The 23,512-nt window shown below is 40.8% G+C and overlaps 1 protein-coding gene across 1 annotated transcript in view; it reads right to left on the bottom strand.

Moving 5' to 3' along the window:
• NPR3 (natriuretic peptide receptor 3) overlaps positions 1-23,512 on the bottom strand; it is a 37,809-nt gene that overhangs the window by 6,322 nt on the left and 7,975 nt on the right. Inside the window, exons 3-5 of the mRNA XM_062514032.1 lie at positions 22,483-22,649; positions 5,866-6,001; positions 2,117-2,211 (exon numbers count right to left, since the gene is read on the bottom strand). Coding sequence (XP_062370016.1) covers positions 2,117-2,211; positions 5,866-6,001; positions 22,483-22,649 — 398 coding nt within the window. The remainder of the gene's footprint in view (positions 1-2,116; positions 2,212-5,865; positions 6,002-22,482; positions 22,650-23,512) is intronic.

Raw genomic sequence — 23,512 nt, 5'->3', positions numbered from 1 at the left:
AAAATATCTATGTGCAGCAGCCAGACCATATACTGTGGTACTGAAATGGCCAGAAGCAAGGCAGTAACACATCAATAGATCCATTTGTCCTACCACAGATAAAACCCAGACATTAATACACCAGGTTTAGAATTCAAGGCATGAATAGCCTCTTCAAAGCTTTCATCTGAATTTCATTTTGAAGCCAATGACAATACAGAATGTTTGCTCTGGTTAAATACACAAATGTATATTTTACATTAAATAAAGATACTTATTTCTCTCATAGTTGCAGCTGGAATATAAATCCTTTGAGGAATTAATGTGTCCAACATTTATCCAAAAATTAAGGCAGATTCAGTAAACTGGAAGAAATGGAGCCTATTCCCAGGCATCAGATTATTTATTAAGAGATTGTTTAATTTATCAGGCAGGAGTAGGTGAGTCTTCTACCAGCAAGAATTACCAAATAAGAAAATATGCAAAATGATTTAAGAACAAAAAGCTATAAAGCACGAACCACATGGATTCAGATCAGAAGTAGGATATAGATTTTTGAAGAGCAGGAGTGGTTCATCTGTGGAACAAGCATTGAGGGAACCAGCAAGGCAGTCTCTGTTCTTTCAGTGTCTCCAAACCAAAAATAAAAAAAAAGCCTGTTACAGCATGAGCTTTAGTCACATGTAAACTACAGGGCTCCATAAAGGTTAAGAAACCTGCCTGTGTCTAATACAGCAGAGGACAAACTAGGAAATCTAGGTTTTCTTCTAGCTTTAAACTGTGAATAGACCTGGGAAAACAGCTCTGCCCAAAAACCCATCCATCTGGCACAGTTCAGCTGAGAAACATTCTCATACGCAGAAAAAGATCGTCCAGATGAACAGAACAAGTTTTCAAAGAAATAATTTTTGGAGTGAAGCATGAAGGTTGAAATTATGTGGCAGACAAAAGTGGTAAGTAATCATGTGTAAAATGTTAATTGCATGTATATTTATGTACTTAATAAAGCAGACAGAAATTCCACAATAAGTTAAAATAATAAATACAACATTAAAAAAACCCTAATTTAAATTGCGCGTGAAAGAGCAATGAATGGAAGAGTAAGAGAAGGAAATTAAATTGATAAATGAGATAAAAAGCTGCTGGGCTGAACAAAGAAAAGAAACACCCAAGTTGTTCCAACCATTTTGTACTCTACTGCCCCTGGGAGTGTCTGTGGTTTACTGGTAATAGATTTCCAATCACTTTTACACACTAAATCACACGAGACATCCTCACGCTTTTAAAAGGGCTCCTTCAGTTTTTCTCTGCTGCAGCAGTACCAACAATAATATAACTTGACTGGATTCAAAACCACACATTGAAATGTCCAGCTCAGATACTGCTAAATTTTGTTTGAACTTGTTGATATCAGCAAGACCAGCAAAGCCAAGGTTGATGCTGATTTTTGCAACCAACGAAAGCGTTACACTGCAGCTGGACTTGTGGCACTACATGTATTAATAAACTCAGCCCAGACATGCTATTCTCTGTGTGCAGCTGGTGCTGGTGCTCACAGACCTTTTCACAGTCTACCTCTTCCACTCCTGCATCCAGTGGAATAACCTATCAGGTATATATGGAGTTATCTGATTAAAATGTTTCTTAAACACTGAAAAGAAGACACTCAGGAATGGCTGCCTGACAAACAAGGCCAGGCAAGGCGTGCACTCCTGCTTGTGGCTGACCACAGGCTGACCATACCTGTACTTGCTGTATTGATACATCAGGACAAGTTGTACATCACTGTTACTGTAAGATTTGCTTTGTTTTGCTGTAAGGTGCTTTCTTACCACCAGTAAATAAAAGGCCTTGCTCATTTTCAGTCAATAATTTCTCATATTCAGAATTAGTGGTGCTTAGCCAGCTTGTGAGAATTCATCCTTTACTTAAAGGCTAGCATCATGTGAAGTTGTATTGTTACAGAAAACAAGAAAGTTTAAAATCTAAAACCTACTTTGAGATAGCTATTTTACAGAAAGGACCTGGTCTTTAAATTGGTAAGATTAAGCCACCAAGTAAAAAGATTATACCATGTTACTTTATACTGAATTACCAATTTGTTAGTGGCCAATTGCAATGATGTTTGTTTTCTTACCTCCTGTGTGCCTGCCTCCGGGTCTGTCATTCCAATCACAGAGAAATCCCCATATCTGTCTCCATTTGCATCAATGGACACCTGCCCTGCAATGCCTAAAGAATGGCATGTGAGGAATCAGAAGATTAATTAGTTAAAATACTAAGTCTTTCCAAGTAAAACATGAAAACAGTGGACAGGTTTTTGCAGACTGATATGACAGGAAATCTCATCAGTCTCCCTGCATTTTTGTTGGCATTCCAGAAGAAATTGTAATTTCATCTCAGTGTCTGCATTCCTAAATTCTTAACATTTCTCCTTTTTAAATATTAAATGTGTGAGACTGGAAAATACGTGAGAAAAATCTAACCCAAAAACCAGCATGTAAGACTAAAACAGAAATATATTTAACATTAATTATTTACAGAGAGCCCAATCCTGAAATATCTGATGATGCCTCAGTAAAGAGAGTCCAGCTCATGTGCTGCAGAGGACACAGGGGCAGATCCCACAGGCTGAAGGGGCTGCTGCACCCATACAACCAATCCAGTGTTGTTTCCACCTAATAGGGTACTGGAGGTGGAATGGACAAGGGACACCATTTGCACTACATATGCATTAAGCCCGGCATTCATCTACATGAGATTAACTACTTAATACATGCAGTTTGGTTTATATTCTTAGAGCCCCATTCCACTTCCCTGTTTTACAATTTCTACAAAACTTTGGGGAAAGTGGACTCATTGATTCATAGGATATCTCAAGTTTGAAGGGGCTTCAGGAGATCTTGAGCCCAACCTCCAGCTCAGAGCAGCAACAGCCAAGAGGATGCTCAAGGTTTTATCTTCTCTCTAAAATCTCCAAGGATGGAAACTGCACAGCCTCACTGGGGCAACTTGTTTGATCTGCCATGGAAAATGAACACATCCTTGGATTAAATCTAAACCTCTTCTTTAAATGCATGTCCTTGTATACAAAAAGCTTGGCTTCAAATTCTCGAGGTGTAAGTCAAACAGGTTTTTAAAATCCATCAAACAATACCTATTAACTATGGTGAAGACATCTTAAGACTGCTGATACTTTTTCACTCAGATGTTCTCAAATGTGATCCTCCACTGCCTTACACCAAACAGAGTCATTTACACCCGTGCAAGGCTAACAGTCATCCTTGTACATCCATGTTACAACAATTACATGTCTAGACCAGGCACAAAGCCATGGAGATTCAGGCTCCCTGTGACAGTCAATCAGAAAATAGAGGTCAGATATTCAGAGTATAAATTTCCCCCAGCATGCCTGGTGATAGTGAGTGTGCAACAGACTTAACACACCTCCATTTATTCTGTACCTGTTCAAATTAGGGATGTCAGGAATATTGCAGCTTGCTGAGGTTTTAAAAAACATGTAGTGGTAATCAAAGATTATTGTCAAGCAACTATTTCATTATAACAACACAGTAATCAAGCCATTGTCAGTTGAATTACTGCAGGGAAATCGAATGGGTGTAACAACTACTTGGCTGTGAGACACTGAAAGAAAAGGCCACTCTGAAGAACTGTAATGTCCCTGCTTACACATCAATTTGGATTCTGGATCTGACAGGAGGTGCTAATTGGAACCTACATATTTGTGAAAAACTCAGTTGTTGTGAATAGGTACTGGAATTGAAACTTGGAGTTCCTATGGGATTTTTTTTCAGCAGGAAAGACTAATCTGTCAATTTTTCATCCAAATCAAAACAAGGAATTTGAAAAGGTGATATTTCTTGCAATTTCCTTAAGAAATAGAGTAAAACAGAAACAAACCAAAAATTTTGCTACTTTTTCAGAGGAAATGCCAATGAATAGCAAATATTCTCCACCAGATGTGCCCTGAAATTATATCATGCTGTCTTCAATAATCCAATCACTAAGAAATCATTTGATCACCTCAGCCCTATCCTTTCCTCAGCCCATAATGTCTGTGAAGCTGTGGCAGGCAGATGGAATTCTGTAGGAAGCAGTATCTACATTTTGTTGGGAGTCCTGGTAAGTCAGAGCAGGCTGTAAAACGAGGTGCCAAGACAATCAGGTATCTACATGTCAGAAGGTAAATTATGTCATTAGTGAAACTAGAGCTCTCACTATCAAGGCCTGCAAAAGCCAAAGGGAATTACAAAGCTTCAGTCAGGCAACAGAACCTGATGGGTGTGCATGAACCATACTCTGTGATGCTGCATCCACTGCAAAAAGGGGCTCAAAGGCAGAATAAAGGGATGTGATCTTCCTTAAGGGACTGGATTGCAGGACATTGAGTTAAAAGCCTCTTTCAAAATCAATTTTATGTTCAGCAAACTACTGCCAAAGAGAGGAAAAGGCATATGACTTACAAGAATTTTGAGCAACTGCACCCTCACAGCCCAACTCAGCTACATTTTCAGAATAGGTGGAACAGGTCAGCCACCAGCAACAATCTGGTTTTCACAAGTGGGGAAAGAGAACATGTTTTTCCTCCTGCCAGGTTTTACAAGCAAGGTGTGACAATCAACCGTGTAGCCCACGTGGAGCACGTGGCATGCACAAAGGATGCATGGGCACACCAGCTGGTGGCTTCCTGGAGCACAGGAGCAGAGGAAACACAGGCTGTGCTGGGGCATCTGCTCATGCACAGCACAAACAGAGAGCCAAATCCAGACACCAGAATCCTTCCCTTTTAAAAAGTGTTTCAGGAAGCCACAGATTTGAAGAGATGTAGTGGGATGCAGAACACAACCTACAGATGGTGGAGGGCTGTTTATGGGATGATTGCAACCAGCACAACATAAAGCAATCCCTTGCTTTAAAGTGCTTGAGTGTTCCCTTAAGCTGCCCTGAGTATACTTCTGCCTTGTGTTCACACAACAACAGAAAATTGGTTTGGAGCTGCTGCTCTTCTTGCCTCCCTACACTACGTCCAGTGTGTTCTTAGAGCTGAGAACCTGGCCACTGAGGTTCTTCTTACACATTCAAATGAATCATTTGCTTTTTATCTAGGGGAAATGTTTCCTTCTCTCAGGCATTTCCACAGGAAGTCTTGCCAGTCCTGCATCAAATGATTGGACTGTTATATGAGATGGACGGAAATATTTTAAGAGATGACAGATTAAACCAATAATCTTCAGTTTCTTTATTACCATTCTTACCTGGCAAAAGCATCTGCATTGTTTTGCATCAGCAAGGTGACATACAAGTGCCAGTTGCACTGCAGAACTGCAGCCTCGAGAATTGGGCACAAGGCTGCTCAGCTGCTGCCTCTGAGACAACACACACAGCTCCTGAAAGGAGGCTGGGGGAAATCCTTCTAGGGCCCAAAGAAATTCCATTGAAAAACACAAAATAACCCCAACCCTGGCACCTGCTTGCTTCTATCCATTCCCAGACTTTCAAGATAAAAAAGTGAAATGGAAAAAATGAGGCAATCTCAGAGCTAACAGATGAATGTAAGCAAAGCAAGCAGCTGTAATCTTTTCAAAAACAAATTAAGGAGCCTGAGAAAATTATTGGTATTTCTTTACAACATCAGTGAGGGTCATTAAATTGTTAAGAATTTTTTTAACTGAGTCAAGACCTTGACAGTTGGTGCAAAACAAAGACAGACTGGTGAGATATGTGAGCCAGCCTCAAAGATGCATGTGGTTTCATATGGTTGTTTTCCTCTCTTAGGAGTGGAATAGTCATGAGTCCTTACTTTGCACAGAACAAAGCCCTGAAGTTTTTTGACTGTGAAAGCTGTAATTCCATAATTACTCTTACCTTCGTATGTTCTGTTCCTTGTTTGTTGAACTATTTTTTCCCCATCTTTCTTACTGAAACCAATCTTCAGCACTTCCTGTAATGCTAGAGCATAAAGAAGGATGGCATCATGGAATCCTTCCACAAACATGTTCACCTAAAAAAGAAAGAAGAAAAAACAATGGCGATTGATACATAACAAAATTTTTCTTTCCTAGGTAATTGATTGACTAGACAGAATCTAAAAATTAGCCAAACTGACTAATTTGGAGAGTTACTTTCTCAGCTGTTGGAACAGAAAGGAATATACCTCAAAAAAACCTCAGGGAGACAACAGCAACATCTGACCTATTTTTGGAAACAGTTAACCACTATCTGCTATTCTGGACATTCAGAATGTTGTGTCTGAATAACTCTGCAGATAGGGGAGAAATCTGCAGACCCCAGTTCCCATGCTCAGAGCACAAACTGTGCACTTGACCATGTGAGATTCTGTCAGGTGCTGAGCACCCTCATCCCACAGCAGAAGTATAACCCACTCCCTCTGCACAGGGGACTTAGCACCTCTCTGGGAAGTATTTTCTGTCATGATTTTATTTGGAGAGCTCAGCTGGTGGATTTGCTTGTTTAATGATTACCACTTCCATTTCTGGCTCTTGTTCAGCCAAGCATCTCTCCACTAGCAAATGAGCAATGGAGAAAACTACTTACCCTCTCCAGTAATGTGTTCTCTGGAACTGCCAGGAGAACTTTTCCTGTCCTTCATAGTTTTCTCAGTAAGTTACATGAAATGAATGAAATAACCCTAATAATCCTAACCCTGCTTTATAACCCTAACACAAAAGAAGATTGCTTCCAATGAACCTTCATAGCTGACTTACAGTTTTTGGTCTGTGAGTTACAATAAGAGTTAACAGCTGAGTGCTGCAGAAACATTACAAGTTTGCTCTCAGGAGCCTGATATGCTTCAGTGGTGAAGCAATAATTATTTCAGGAGTGGAGCTCAGATGGAGACCCATCAGCAGAAGCTGATGTAGAATGACCAGAGCAGCACAGGTACTCCTCTTCTGTAGGTAGCAACTCACATTTCAGCAGTGCAATCTACTCACTCAATGCACAGTAATTCAGAATTAATTATCTTTTCAGCTGCAAGAAAGATGTTCCCATCCACTCAGAGTTTCACTAAAATAAAAAAAAACCTCTTGATATCCTAGCAAAGGCATAACCACATTATGGGGTCTCTTACTGCCACTTCCAGCAAACAACTCACCTTTAAAAATATTCTCCTGGACAGAAGTAAAGTTTAGTTTGTCTTCTATTTCAGTGTATCTAAACAATTTTAAATGCTGGTAAATGAAGTGCTACTCTAACCCCCACAGGTTTAGCTGGACATTAAAAATGCTACAAAATAAAACATGTGGCCAGTTAACTAAATAACTGCTCCACAGATAAAAAGTATTACATAGCTGATTTGCTAAGCTGAACTAATCAAACCCTGATAATGTAATTACATCCAAGACATTCCTTCACTCTTAAAGCAGTTGCCAACAGTAAGGAGAACTTCGGAGTTATTCACTGATAATATAGAAGTTTACATTGCTCTGATATTTAAAACTGGACTTTCATTAACTCCAACCTATGCTGCAGTTGAATGCATCACATTCACCACGGGAAGAGCCCATGGTGCTACAGGAGGTGCAGAACACCTCAGCTCATTCTGACAGCCACAGAGTAAAGGGCAGCTACAGTTATTCTGAAGTAAAGAGAAAGCCTGAAAGGAGGGAAAAGTCAGGCTTTTTGGTGGAATAATAAAAGCTGATGGACAGAGTGCATACTAGGACAGGTTTTGCCAGCAGGGGCTTTAACTTTTCAGAACTGAAAAAAACCAAACCAAGAAACCACAAATCTCGACAACTGCTTCATGTGCCAGTGTTAGAGTCCAAGTGGCCTGTGGATGATCAAACTTCAGCTTTCTTAATGTGACATTCTTTCTCTCAGGACAGAAATCAGACTCTCCAGTAGCTACACCTCCCTGCTGGTTGATTTAGTTTGTGGCAGGCATTTGTTTCAAGGTAAGCTATTTGTCACTTCTTGTGTCCATGGCAAAGACCTCTCAGTGTAACACAGCAACCTTCAAAATCCATTTTGTCAGCTAATTTGCTCAACCTGAAATCTACTCATGACACCAGCCTGAAAACCCTTCTGTAGACACCGCAGATTTGCCAGATAAGCCCTGTCAAAATTCACTTGGTAGTTTGGGAGGTTACTGCCACAGCCTCTTGCCAAAGCTCTACTTGGCAAAAACCCCTAACGTTACAAGCGAAAAACCACATTAGAAAATCGTCAGAAAGTCATTTATGCCACTGCTCAGTTGCTCACACACAAACCCCAGCATTTCATCTCATGTTGTCAAGGAAGCTGAAACTATGGATAATTTATGCCATTTAAAATCTTCTGAAAAAGTTGTAATCACTGTTTGCAGATGGGACTGCACTTACACTCCGCAGCCAAGCCATATGCTGGGCACACCTGAGACTTTTCACATTAATCCAGGAACACATTTAAGCAGCAGTTCTTGAAAGGTGATACAGGATCCCATGAAGGGAATAAAGTTTTCCTGCGTATCACCTCATTCAATCATTCATAAGTTGCCACAATTCCACACAGACCACAGGTTGCATGATGTGTAGGATCAAATGTGATGTAACAGCTGCAAAAAAATTTTGAAAGGTTTGCTCTTTGCAGCAGGAAAAGCATTAAAAAGGGCTAGACTATAAAGTTTATATTTCAAGAATGCTTCAAATAGGAATGAGAGCAACTCAGATGTCTTCACAGGCTGCTTAAAGGTGTCCATGGTAATTAATAATGTGTTAGTTCAACCTCAGACACCCTCAGGATAAAAACTGAACAGAGCATAAAATCTATTAAGGGCCCACTAATCTTACAGGTAATTTGCAATTCTTTTAGTTGAGCTCTAATACAAAGCAGAGTCTTTTTATTGCAGTGTTCTCCATTTTCACTTATGCTGCCTTTTAATTACAGGTGTGAGCAGAGCTCCAAATGCTGTGATCACAATTTCCATGTCATATCTACTGAAATGTTGCTGTCCCTGGCCCATACTGCAGGACCACCCCCTCAAAGTGGCAGCAATGCCACTGGCAGCAGAGAAGCTGCCAGGTTTGCTGAACATCTTTGGAGGCTGCAGTACAAATATGTAAAAACCTCTTTCTGAGCTATCTTCTGTATAACTTTCACATCCCATTCCAAGGCATACACCAAAAAAGCAAGTATGCTAACTGCATAGGTGAATAAGATATATACCCCTTCTAACTTCCTGCCTTTCTACCCTAATCATCTTCTATCAGAGAAAAGAAAACAACCAAAACCCAACAACCCCTCTCAGTGGAAATCGCACGCATAAATTGTACCCAGTTCAAAGTTATAGTTCCCCAAGCAGCCATATCGTGACCACACTGTTCATATATACCAAGGTGTTAACAGCATACACAGCAATGCAAAATACTACCGATGTGGAAGACAGCCAAAATACAGCTATGCAGGACCCATAATTTTCCATATCCTGCCTACTGACTGTAAAATACGATTCTCCTGCATCTGGAACTGCCCAGCCCTCAATCACAGCAATTCCAGCAATTCATACCACTTCCATGCTTAGTGGGGAGCATCATCATCATCACTTTCATTCTATTGAAAATGAAAACATCTCCCACACTTGGCCTCTGCATCTACTTTCTATGTTCACAGTGATATTCAAGCTGTCAAACTATAGTTTCGGCCCCAGTCAGTGAGGACCCAAAGGAACTGCAGAGAACTGTACCCAGACATTTTGCAAAAATCTCACCAATTCATTTATTTGACATGATGCACCTACTATCTCACAGTGTTACAAAGTATCTCAACAGAAGTATTTTTCTAAGCAGTTGCAATTTAACTGTCAGTTCTCCCCTTTTATCCCTCCTTCATGAAGCCAATTATAATTACGGTCCCTTCTTTATCTGCTTTTTTAAGAAGCCCTGACATAACTAACTTCTCTTACATGCATCCTTGACAGATATCTTAGGTTGTCTTCTGCTGACTCACTATCCAGCACTATTCACTTAATTCTACTGCAGGAACTTCTTTCTTTAATACCATTTTTTGATGTTGCATATTCCCATTGCATGGTGCCACAGCTCATGCTCTTCTAAGTATTTATTTATGGTCCTGAGATGGTCAGGGGCCTTCAGCAGTTCTTTGATGAGTTGCTATGACCTTGCTCCAAGCTGCACAAATTTAGAACAAGGTGCTCATGACTGCCATACAGTAGATGATCCACATATAGAAATGATTAATGTTTAATTTTTTAAGACAAAATATCATTATTACAAATTGATTTTGTGTTAAACTTCTAGTTCACATAATCCCAGTGAGAAACTCTGGGTGGAGCTGACAGGTAGATTGAGAACATGAAGCTGAGGGAAGAGTACTCTTACACCTGATCATCACCTGAGAAAAGGTGAAGTGCATTTCAAACCAGCAACATCATATGCAGTTCCAGCTTTACAGTAATATATTAGTTCTACTGCCATAACACTACCATGTATCATTCTGCATGCTACCACCCTAGCAGGATTATCAAAGTTTTCACTAACCCACCGTCCATCTCCTCAGATCTTCACAGGATTTCTTCATTCCATTATGCAACAGAAACTCACAGAGCTCCTGAACATCACCTATGGATAATAGCTGGGTAATGCTAACATGCACTGGGACTGGGATTTCAAGGACTCCCAAGAACAACAAATGCAAAGCCATGGGATATACCCATAGTCAGCTGTCATAAACAGCATATCTTGGGATGCCTACACACCGGGCTGTATCCCTGTGGAACCAAAGCAGGATCTGGAAAGGAGAATAAAGCTGTAAGCTAACCAAATCTCTATGTTTAGATGCCTAAGACTAAAAATACAGATTGTTTCCTTGGGCAACTGTACTGCTGTCCTACTGAATCATAGTGCTTCAACCAAACAGCAACAAAAAGGAAAAAAAAAATGAAACATATGCTTTCTTTAGAGAAGGCCATTTCCACAATATTTAATTCAAAACTGACAAAGAATATGTAGCATTACATCAAATTCTGGGCAACACAGCTGTAGCCTCACACTGTATTCACTGATATTCAGTCTCTATAGATATATAAATGGGAACCTGTTCAGGAACACATGAGGCCAGGGCTCAGGACTTGGTTTTCTAAAGGATATATCCAAACTCGCTTCATTATTTGTGGCTGGAACTCACATCTCTCTCTGGGAAAAGAGGAAGAGCCTAACAGTAAAACCTTGTGCATATCTAGGAGAGATTTATTCAAGTACTGTTGCATCAATTTCATGTTTCACTGGGAGATAATGCTTATGTGGAAACTCACAAGACATTTTTCTTACAGGGCAGCACATGACTTTACAGTGGGATTCTGCAGACTGGGGCTTATACTCCACTCTAAAATTTATACCTTAAAAATTCAGCACCACAGTCAAACAGGACATCACTTCTTCCCTTTAAGGAGGCTTCTTCCAATAAGGCTGCCTGCTGGGTTCATCTCCTTGCCAGTATTTGCTGGAGCAGCAGTGCTGCTGAGAGCAGAAGAGATGAGGTGTGTGTTCCACCCAAGCACTCTGCACACCAGGCAATGCATCCCTGGCATGAGGAATTTGCAACTGAAGCCCAAGTTCGGAGAATCTAGGGCACTAGCATTGCTAGAAGTTCATCAGCTGCCCATCACCACCACAAAACAGCCTGCATGCACCGTTTGAGAGACAAATGTAAAGTGAAATCCCTGCTTTTTTCTGCACTTTCTGTTTGATTTGGACACAAAGATGCTGTGCTGCAATTAAGCCCATTTCTTTGAGATGAGACCATGCCTCTGCCTGCCTGCACTGTTCAGCTGGTACACGAGCTGAGGTGCACTCCAGGCATGCCAAACCACTGCTGCCTTTGCTCCACTCAGACAAGAGCATGCTTACTCCAACAGGAGTGAAGTACCACTACTGACAAATTCCCATCCACTTTAAAGCCAACTCCGGACCAGAATCCAGCCTTTTGTTCCAAGAAAAGGTCTGCTGAAATAAAATTAATTAACGAAAAGAAAACAAAAGTAAATTAACAAATTACAGCAGTATCTGTGATTTACTTAAAGGCAGACAAATTCAGGGAGTTAAGGGTATTTGTCAGTGAAGGTTGTTTTCTTGCTATGGAAAGAAAACTAACTACAGAGCCAGCTCCTTTGCTCTTGTTTCTCATCCCATTCTTCAAGCCTTCTTCCTTGTTTTTCTTAATACCCCATTCTTGAACAACTAGTAGATTTACTCACAATCACCTGGCTGGGGCAGCCACAAGTTGCTCTATTGTCTCAATGGTGAACTGAAGCAAAACTCGACTCAGTCTGAGACTACAGGGCAGCTGTGCTGTGAAATGTCAGCTAAAACACATCAGGCTACAGTGACAACTGAGATACAAAGGCGTGGAAAAAACCTTCCACCCCACTGCCTGCAAAAGCTGCCCATTCATTGTTTATTGCTTGCAACACTCTCCTATAGTTATCTAAAAAATGGCTGTAAACCCCCAGTGCCTGCTAACAGGCTGGGAAGCAATTTCCAGCTACAGCCAAAATGAGCTCCTTCCATTAAACACAGAAGGAGGAAGTGTCACCTCAGCAGAGTTGGAACCTTACCCACAGTCAGTTCACACCAAAGGGCTCTGACCGCTGCACTCAAACATGGCTTGACATCACTGGCCTCTCAGACTCTCCCCAAAACTCCACTTGCAGGGCCAAAGCAGGGACAGGTTGAGCTGAGAACTGCCCTGCTTCAGGAACAGGATGCTCTTCTAGACCAGATTTCTCCCCTGAAAAACTGTGTGGGATTTATTTCTGGCTCTATTCATTGTGTTCACTGATACCTTCTGCAAAGTGCTTACCCTTCTGTGACTTTTGTTCCTGCATTACCTTTTAAAGTTACCCTCAAAGAAGTGCAATTGATGTATCTAAGGAGCAAAACTGTTTTGTACCAGAACTACCTACCTACAGAATAATCATTTAGAGGAATTTCTCCTTTATGTATGATTCACACACATACTATTCACCTCTACAGTTTAGCTCTAAAGGGTTCCAGGTCATCTACCAAGGAAAAGAATAGAATCAGAGAATGCACTATTGTGCTCCTGCAGTTAAGGTGAAATATCCCATGTTTATATTACATCTCTAACATCAGATAAACAACTAAGGCAAAGGATCTCTAGCACATAGTGCTATACTGTGACTGCCTGAGTAATGAATAGATCTTAACCACAGAACGTACACTTGTCATTTATAAAATTAACCTTCCAACTGTTTTAGGATTTCCTGCCTTCTGAAATACTATGTGGCCATTCATATGACGACTCAACAAAACTATGTCCAGAAATTTTATGTCTAGTCATAGTGGTGAAACACAAGAGATATTAAAGAAATTATTATTTTCAGCTGAAAACACACAGACATACAGAAACTAAAATATGCTTGTTTTAAGAACATTTTTCTAAGAATCTCCATTGGTGGTCTGATAATCTGTTATACAATTGTAATGAATGCTTACATTTTAAGTTGGTATTTAAATTGTGACATTTTAATGGCAGATAAACACTTAGCAACAACAACAACAAAAAAAAAAACAGTACCCCCATCCTTTCATCAGATATTAAGTTTTTTATGTCAGCGGACAAGAATGTGTTACAAGCAGGAACATCTCAGCTTCCAGGATGATAGTCACCTCGTCTGAAAAAATCAGTTCTACTTGCTAAATTAATGCAGAGCTACGACAAACAGCAAGGACTTTTTTTTTGTTAAATGTTTATCCTTGTACAATGTGCAATTGTTTTGGGTTCTGGCTTGCTAACATTATCACCAAACCACAAAAATCAGAGACGTATTTTATTTTTTGTATTTAAAACTCTCAAGATCACATCAGTTCTATGCAAAACTCAGAAAAATCACTGTATCACATTGGAAACAACTCAAATTGTTTGAACAAACTGAATTTACCTGTTCAAACTGAATTTACCCACACTAGCTGGTGGGCTGGTAAAAATCTTGGATGGGGTAAAAACACATCTGATGAAAAGGACTATTTGATTTCTGCTTTGCAGCAGATTAGCAAAGATTACCCAGCAGAGCAATTGCTTTACAGTCTTAAGGGCTGGATAAACAGAATTACTAAGACACAGCCAAAAGGGACGCTTAGCTCAGAAGTATACTTGGAGCTGGGAACAGTCATCTGAGATCCTTACTCAGTACCAGACAAAAATTAGGCACCCAAAACCAGAATTCATAAGAGCAGCATCCCACCTCACCCTTGCCAGCAGAGCAGGTAGAGAATGAGGGATGATGTGACCCTCTTATTCTCACACAGGCAGGTAATGACTCCCCACTGCATGAACTTGCAGTAAAGCCTTTCCAAAATCCCACAGGGCACCAGTCCTTTTCAATTCCCTGCTCCTTTTATCTAAAAGCCTTGCACCTCCCATTACTGAGTTAGCATGAGAAAACTTCAGGGTCCAATCTCTGCTTTCAGAGAATTTGAATTACACCTTTCCCCTGACCAGTCTGCAGGGCATCCTGAGGTGGAGGCACTCCTGGAACTGAAATCCAGGTGCTGGGGGAGAGGTATGACCCAGGGGATCTCTGCGCTGGGAGTAAATAATTTGCTATGAGAGCCCACCTGAGGCTGTGGTTGCCATGACAAATGATCCTTTTATTAAATACCAGGGTAAATGGGCATATGAACTTGTAAACTTTAACGGCATGGAACTAATGTAAACCCTCAGGCTGCTATTAGTCTTGCTTTCACTCCAAATAATTTAAAATTTAACTACTTGGTTTTGTTATTTTCTTTCAGATAGTGGATATCTGATGAAAGGTGTTCAGCTGCCTGATTAACCATCCCTTTGCTGGCACCCCTGTGAGGATCACATTAGCACATTATCTCAGCAGGTATTTGTGTGTACCTGTCAGCAGGCAATAAGGTTCCAGCTGCACACCTGAAACACATCCTCCCACTCTTCAGCAGAAGCATGGTAGTTAATACCTCTAAATCTGAGCATTTGCAGCCACTCCAAGAAAGTAAAAGCTCATTTTCATAGCTCATCTGTATTGACTGTCTGATCCCTGAGATACTCCTTGGTTTTGCTAAGGTATTTTGTAGTCTGAAGGTTGATGGGGTAACTGGACACATTGTACACACATTTCTCATCAAAAATAAATGTCCTGCTCAGTGAATGTCACCTCGTTCCCAGCCACAGAGCAAAGGGCGTCCTCACCTACCCTCCTCCCATTGTCCTGTGCCCCTTTCTCATGCTCCTCTTACTCATTTGCTCTGGGACAGAGACACTCCTTGTCCTTTCATTACCCTTTGATATACGAGTTCTTTTTAGAATGGGCTAGACCTTCTCATTTTTTGTCCCCGACTTCCCTTCCTAATGAAAAAAAGTATATACTAAAGAGAGAAGGAGAGTTTTGAATATCCTCCTGCAGGCTCCTACGCCTCCTTGCATGCACAAGAACACCACTGCCTTTATTCACACAGCCCATTCTCACTGGATGACTACATTACCCCCTCTGCATCAGCAAAATTGCTAAATATCCCCTGAAAAATGAATAAAAAAATCAAGAGTTGGCACGTTGTACACTGACCTTTTCTTATAGCCCAGAGTGGAGCACACCCAAGCCCTACTGCCTGTCTTGGCTCTGACAACACACATACACCAGGGTGACCTGACTCATCTATGGGACTGGCCTGCCCTTCTGCTAAAAGATTTTTTTTTTCCTCCAGAGAGTAAGCCTTTCCCAGAGCTACCTTCACCTTAACCTCCGAGCACTCAGCCATAAGAAATGAATGTGCTGACACAGAAGAAGATCTCAGACTTGAGGTGTTACTGATTGCCACTTACACTGTTTTTTCAGACTTGTCACTTGTGAATATCACAAAGTCATACCCTGCCCTGCTGTCATTCAAAATCACTTACACCATACCAATTCCCCAAATAAGTGCAAGAAAGCTTTCCTGGACCACCTCAGTATGGAGGCAACAACTCTTCTGCTCTGGTGTGATCAAACAAGGAGTTCTCATGTCTGGCCTTGAAAAACTGTTCTTCCTTTACATCTGTAATGAAAATAAAGCATGGCTCCTTCCCCACACCTCCTGCCACCCCCATAATCAAACTCTGTTTAAACTGCTTGGCTCAGACAGAATTCAAACACTGGACTCTCAACCCAACCTGTGTGACCACAGTGTGAAGGTACCAGCACAGGTGAGGTGAACCCTCCACAGCACCCAAGGTGCTGAGGCTGGAGCATCCCATCAGCTGTCCAGCAAAAGTGCAAAGAGATTCCAGCTGCTGGCTGCAATACCATCCTGATATGGGACAGGCTCACCCAAACCTCCTCTTTGTGCCCTGTTGAGACAAATATTCTCAGTAAATAAGGAAAACTTCTAACTCAGTGTTATTTTCATGAGATACCCAGAGAACAAGACTCACAGAAAAAGACAATGCCTGTAAAAAAAGTCTATTAAGCAAAGATATTTCATTTTTCAAGTGACATTTTATGCAAAATGAGATAGAGAGTCTACCTTCTCCTTCATTCAGACATCTCAGAGCCCAGCCTGAGAACCATTCTATACCAGTGTCAAAAATCCGAAGAATTTACATTAAAACAATACCATAATGGGGCAAATTAGCTTTTGGTTTACTTGCAATGTAAACAACATGGAGAAGCACTAAAACAAGAAACAGGCTATGACTTTTGCAGGAAGATGTATTTTTCACACTTTATTGGTGGAAAATAAGGCATATTTCTAGCAAGTACCTCAAAGAGAGCCTTACCCATAAATTTCTGAGTGCTTATTTAGTAAAGTGGAATATAAATATCTGTGAAATCCAAGTAAAAACATGGGGCAATGGAAAATATACAATATACCCATGAAGATCAACTCTAAACTTTTACATTCCCAAAAAGTTCAGACATTACTATTTCCAGATATACATACAGTTCTACACTATCTCCTCCATGGTTTAAGACAGCTTCAAAAATATGCTTAGATAGGCTAGAAAAACTAAACAAATCCACTGGAAGAAAGAGTAATTTCTTTCTTTTATTGTCTTTTATGACATCTGTTACTGGCAAATAACTTACTATTACACTGTAATTTTGCCTAAGACCCTGACGTGGATGACACTGGTCTTTCATACCACTGAGAAAGCATTAACTTCAGGAAAAAAAATAAGTGTCTGCTGTATTCACCAAATTTAGCAGTCCACAGGTCAATGCTCCTCTTACAGAAAATACACTCTCACTAATTCCAAGGGGTGAAAGGTTGGTCGTGAAAATCCTAAGTATGTTTTACTAATAGAATTCAAATTGTTAATAAGCTGGCATGTGAAATAATTTTTTCCGGCTGCTGAAAGCAGCTTGTGGTTTGCTTTTATTGTTTGGAACACAATTAGCAAAGCACTCCAGCAGCTGAATAGACCCATTCATTTGAACAAATAATTCCCTGGCAGGGTTTGGGGGCTCTTTTTTTTTTTTTTTTTCCCTTAAATCTCCTTAAAACTCTCTCCCTTGACACAAAAGACTGCCTGACATTAATCTTGCCTGCCTGTGCCTGAAAAAAGACAAGTGAGAAGGACATTGCTGAATAAGTTACATTTTCAGCACCACAGCTACAAGACTGAATTGCTCACTTCTCCCAGCCTTATCTTAGCTGGTGTGCAGTCCTAATTAAAAGGCTGACGTAAGGAATACACACAGGGAAGAGTCTGGCACGGATGTCATGGATGAGATGATAAATTTTACGAGCACAGCTACCTCCCATGAAGCTTTTGTAATTAACTGTTGGAGCTAAAAGGGTTGCTTTTTAGTCCACCGTTTGTCCTTTCAGAGGGCTGAAAATGTTAAATAAAACAGAGTTCTCCTTTCTAACAGGGAGTAGTATCTTGCTGATCTAATTAATTTACATAGCTCATTATTTCACTGAGATAACTTTACTGGTATAAATCAGGCTCCAGTTCCCTTCTCCCAATGCTCATTTTCAGAGTGAAAAAGGCTGTGGGTAGGAAAAAACCCATGCATCCACCTTGTGAACAATGCTGTCATGTAGTTAACACAGCAGAAATATTTGTTTAATTAGTTACATTTTCAGCTTTTAAATGAGAAGAAAAAACAAGCCATGGGTGGTCTGTAACCTCAGAAGAGCAAACACTCCTGGCTATAAAATCATCTGAGCTCAGAATACTGTGTTGGACATAAAAAAAGGATTTATTGAATCCTAGGCCTGACTCAGGAACAGAAGGTGCATTAAGAACTTCCAAACTGCACCCACCACCAATTCATTAAGTGTTCAGCATTATTTAATAAAAATGGCTTATGCATATACTTTAGCTGAAACACTGTTTATTCATAAACATTTTTAACTACTATATGTGTTGGGAATTATTCACACACCCCTTTAGGGACAGTTTTAAATTCTTCCTTCAAGTAATTGCATTCAATTCCCACTGCTGTCTGCCTCAACTAGGCCATAGGTCTGCAAGCAGAGCTTGCCCTGTATTTTGCAATTAAACCAAGGATGTTAGTTGGTTTACAGAGAACAGAACTCCCTGCTGTTAAGGTCTTGTCAATGTATTAACATTACAAAAGCAAGAAAGCTGCCACCATTTGTATAAAAGCATTAAAGTGATTCTGCTGCATGCCTGAAACCCAAATTTGATTAGATTTTTGAAAAATTTCTCCTTTTCTGCTTATTTTATCAGAGAAGTCCATCTTCAGGTAGGCAAAGAATAAAATGGTCAGGCTTTCTATAAAACTGCAAGACGTTTCCTGGAAAAACATGGGACGCTATTGAATGCTGAAACGATGGCAGAGCAGTTTTATTGCTTCAGCTCACAGTTCTCTGGGTTACATTAACATGACAGTAACTCCCTTCACACTCAGTCTGGTGAACAAGCAAACTAGCAATATTTGCTAATGGACTCAGGCAGCTGCTGCTATGGGACATTGCAGACAAGGAACATCACCACTGCCCTATGCTGTGCAACCCAAGTATTTCTAAGATGCTTTCTCAGAACCTCTCTGCCACTCTTGCTTTCAATGCTGTCTAGTTAAAAGTGGCTTAAGGAAACTTTTTACTTCACAGAAGAGATTACTGGAGAAATTGTCTTTTCCATGCTAGTGCTCCCTCCAAAGGCACAGGTTCTTCCACCTTCCCCATTTCCAAAGCATAACACTCTTGCAGAAACAACAGAAACTTTTGAGCTGGGCAAGATGTACTCAAAACAGTTTTTCTCTTTTCTGTGTGACTTCACAGCTGGAGATGAAGACAGCCAACACCCTTTGACCTGCTCCTCCTCCAAGGGCTGTATGTGCTCTGCATCTGGCAGTGGGACAGCTGCTGCTTTAGGACTTTGCCCTTTCTGTCTCCCTTATCTTTCCTTCTGTCATCTGCTTATTTTCCATTTTTATTATATTCTTTTTTAGTAGATAATAATGCCTTTAGGATTAGTGCTGGCAAGAGGCCAGGACAAAATGGCAGCATTAATGAATTTTGTTTGAGTTAGGGTTACTGTGAGATAATTTAGACCATGGGCCTGGGGCCCCATTTTCCCATGACATTGGAAAAATCCACACAGAAAAGCAAACACACTGAATGCTTCAAATCCAAACCTCCCTATGCATCTCCTCTTGGGACACAGCTTGCAGAAAAGAATGAGGACTATATTTCAACACCCATCGACAGGACTTGAGATGGGCTGCACTATTGATTATCTTTCTACATAGGTTTTGCTTTCAGGAGCAGAATCCAGCAGAGCAAAATCCACCTCTGTCGCTTCCCACCCACTCAGCTCAAGGACTTCTCCTTCCCAGTCCTCCCCTGGAGGACACAGCTTTGCCTAAAGCATACCCAAGGCCACTTTTTTCCCATGTTGTCAAAGAAAGCACACTTAATGTGTGCCCACTACCCAGAAATTTTTCAGAGGGGAAGAAACTGGCCTTTAGTCTGGCTTTTTATTTTTCCCCATTCGTTTTCAGAATGGCTTTTTTTCTTAATCCTGAAGGTTGCCCCAAAATGTTCCTTCTCTGAATAGGGCAGCAGGACAATCAGTTGTGACAATCAGAATATGATGCATCTCTTTCCCACTGTCCAAAGTGGGAAAATGTATAATTAATCATAAATGATGCAAAGCAAACCAGAAAGTTAAAGTTCACACACTGTTAATGAAGAAACATAGCTATGGGTCTTTTCAACCAGCAACTATCTCTCTTAGAGACATTTTATTTTACCATTGTTAGAAGGCCATGAAAAAGCATGAAGGGGAGGCTCCGCTGAGGTCTCTTTCAGCAGCAACCATCTAATTCCAGGATATTCTGCATATGAAACCAAATCTCCTTCCCCAGTAGCCATAACCTGTATCTCCTCTACAGAGACCTCCAGGTCCTAATGGCCTACACCATGGAGGCTGCCCATGGGCCAAGGGCTGATGTTGCAGATGGCAGGAATCTGTGGTAGGTATACACAGATGATGAGATGTTCTCTGTATCCCAGTAAGAACAGATTGGGAAGCAAGAAGAAAGCCAAGTGGGAAAGGAAGAACAAGAAGAAATGTAGAAGAAGAAGCAGCAGTAGGAAGGGGCCTATGCAACTTGCCTGGCCCTAGCAAGGGCTCAAGGTTTTTGTGTGAAGGAGTGCTTGGAACAAGGTAAACTACTCTGGATCACAGGTGGAAATGAGACACAGGGAGAAGCAGCCTCCAGAGTCATGCAGAAGAAGGTTAAGGAGGAGATGGTAGGGAGCCACCTCCATTTTTGCCCCAGGACAGCCAGGAGCACACAGCAGCCATAGGACAAGGAACGACAACAGAGGACTTCTGGCAGTGGATGTACAGCTGTGAGGGAGTCTCCCCAAAACCAAACACATTAGCCTCCAAAATCTCACCCTTACTGGCACACGGGAACTTGCTCGCCCTAGATTCAGTTCTGGTTGACCAGAACAGGGCTCGTACCTATGCAGCCCAAATCAAGACTGCACAGGGTTTGCAGTGGGTCCCCATCCTAAAGAAGAGAAAAACATCCTCTTGCCTGCCTCCAAACTGCCCACAGACAGCACACTGAGCTCTCAGCAGTATAAGGCTTTTCTTATCTGGGGAGATGTCACACTGCTCAGACTATAATAAAAAGCCACAATACTGCAGACAAATGGATCTTAAGTATCTAAAATTACATTTCTCACCAACCACAGCCAAAGGTACACAGCAGGTTTTGAAAGGACATAGCTTGCTAAGTGACAGCTGCAAAAGGACATATAGAAAAGGGATCACCAGCACTAATTAAACTCCCATGGCTTTCTTCAGAACTCATTTAGCAGGTTCTTCAGAGAGCAGCACCTTGAAGTTGTGAGGTGGGGCTTCTCTACCAACCCAAGAAAAAACATGCCAATAGAAGACTATGACTAGATTTTGAAAGTACCACAAGAATAATATAAACCACTGTTGTGAGTCAATTATAACATTTTAGGTAAAATATTTAAAAGAAATACATTCACATTCTAAGAAGCACAGATTTTCTAAAGGTATACAGTAAACCACAGGAAGGGTTATTCATTCTTTAACACAACATTCAAGCACAAGCTGGTGAACTAAAGATGGACACAATACTTAAAGCAAAGGGATGAGATGGAAGCCTAAGTGAAAGCTGGAAAATGAAGGGTTTGGGTTGTTTTCTTGGGTTTCAGGTTCCCAATTCCTACAGCTAAGGACTGACCAAACTCTCTTCAAGCCTCCTTTCTTCATAAGTTTATCTGGAAAGTTGACACTGCACCATGGAGAAGGTTGACCACTTGTTTCAACATGCAGAAATCCCTGCAGGTCTGTGTTATACCATACATTCTTGTTTCCACAGATGACTTTTCTATGAAAATGCCTAATGAACTAGCTTAGCACTGGCTCAAAAGCAATTTTCAAAGGCATTTTCCTCCTACATTTTGAGAGGTTAAAAAAAGGCATGGTTTCCCTTGTTCACTTCTGGAAGACAGTGGCATTCCCCAAAGCTTAAAGCAACTTGCAAGGACTCTCTTGATATTTTAGACAGTTCAAAATCAAAAACAACTACTTAAGTATGCTTTGTTGAGAAATAAGACCACTTTTCTCATTCACATCAAGAATTACTTCATTGCGTGCAATACAGACCGTGTAACTTTCTGAGACTGGATTCTAAAAAATAAAAAACATTATTGGGAGAAAACAAAAAAGAAGGCTGTATTTCTCTGCCACTGATAAGAAGACTTGAGACCTTCACCCAGCCTTTCTGCTGAGGAACTAGGAGATGAGTTCAGGGCAACTGGTCATGGATGCTGGTGCACAGATACAGTGCACCTAGACCAAGCCTATCCTTGTAATATGCATTATCCACCAACAAAAAAAAAATTTATGTGCAACTGCACAATTTTGCAACTGGGTCCGTATGATTCTGTCCTGATAAGGTCTCACTGACACTTCTGCTTTAATTAGAAGCATGTGTTTGAAGATGCCGTGATCTGAAGACTGTCATCAGGTACTTACATAGTCATCTTCATGAAGACCTTGCTTCTGAACAGAACTTTTCACCTCCAGGGAGAACTTCTCAAACTCAGGCTTCACAGTCCTCAGCAGAGTGACAGTTTGGAGGTATGAGTATGCTTTCTTGGCTTCAAGGTCATGTTTGTCTCCTCTTTTCCAAGAACCATTTCCTAAAGAGGGAAACAAGCATATTTCCAAACATGTGCCATTACGGGATTCTCTTTTCCACCCAACAGTCCCCTTTTTGGATCATTGGAGAGACAATAAAGTACAAAGAACAGACTCTTCTTCAAGGTGTGCAGGAAACCAGGCAGTGAAGAATAACTAAGAAGCAAATGTGCAAACCAAAGGACAATCTTACTCCCACACTGTTTTTGCTTATTTTAAAAGGGTGGAATAAATCCTAAGTGTGAGGGGGCATCTTGGATCCAAACATATATGCCAGATCTCAAACACAGAGATATTTAAGTTAGAAGTGAGGGAGGATTCAAACACAATGTTTTTGTTACACATCACTCCTCTTGGACAGTCAGAAAGGCTCCAGTAAAGTCAAGAGCATGATCATCACCCTGAATGAGAGGCAGATGGTACAGCCCTCCCACTGTGGTCAAGGACAAAACCATGCGTGCCATGGCTGCCAGAGCAGCCCTGCTTTTAATGGAAAAGGAATACATAGAAACAAAATGGAATCCTGCGCCTGCACAGTATTTACACGCGTTTTGTGTCACTGCAAGGGAACAATTTAACTCAGACCACCAGTAAAGAAACCACATTTTTAAAAAGCAGGATAGCTGACTGGTTGTTTATTAGCAAAGAAGTCCTTCTGACAAACAGATCCTGGCCTTAGCAGGCCCTGAGATCCTGATCCAAAGCTTCAGGAGGTCAGTGGAAAGGTTCATGTTGTCCTGGAGTAGGTTTTGTGCTATATGATGTAAATAATAACTAAAAAAGACTAGAGGGAACAGTGGTAGCCCTAAGCAGTGAGCCTTTAAATCTTAAAGTAATTAAAAGCTAGACAGTCTTTATTTTTTGA

This window comes from Cinclus cinclus, chromosome Z (genome assembly GCF_963662255.1).
Source record: "Cinclus cinclus chromosome Z, bCinCin1.1, whole genome shotgun sequence".
In the NCBI taxonomy this organism is placed as follows: Eukaryota; Metazoa; Chordata; class Aves; order Passeriformes; family Cinclidae; genus Cinclus; species Cinclus cinclus.
This window is presented reverse-complemented; position numbering and strand designations above follow the sequence as displayed.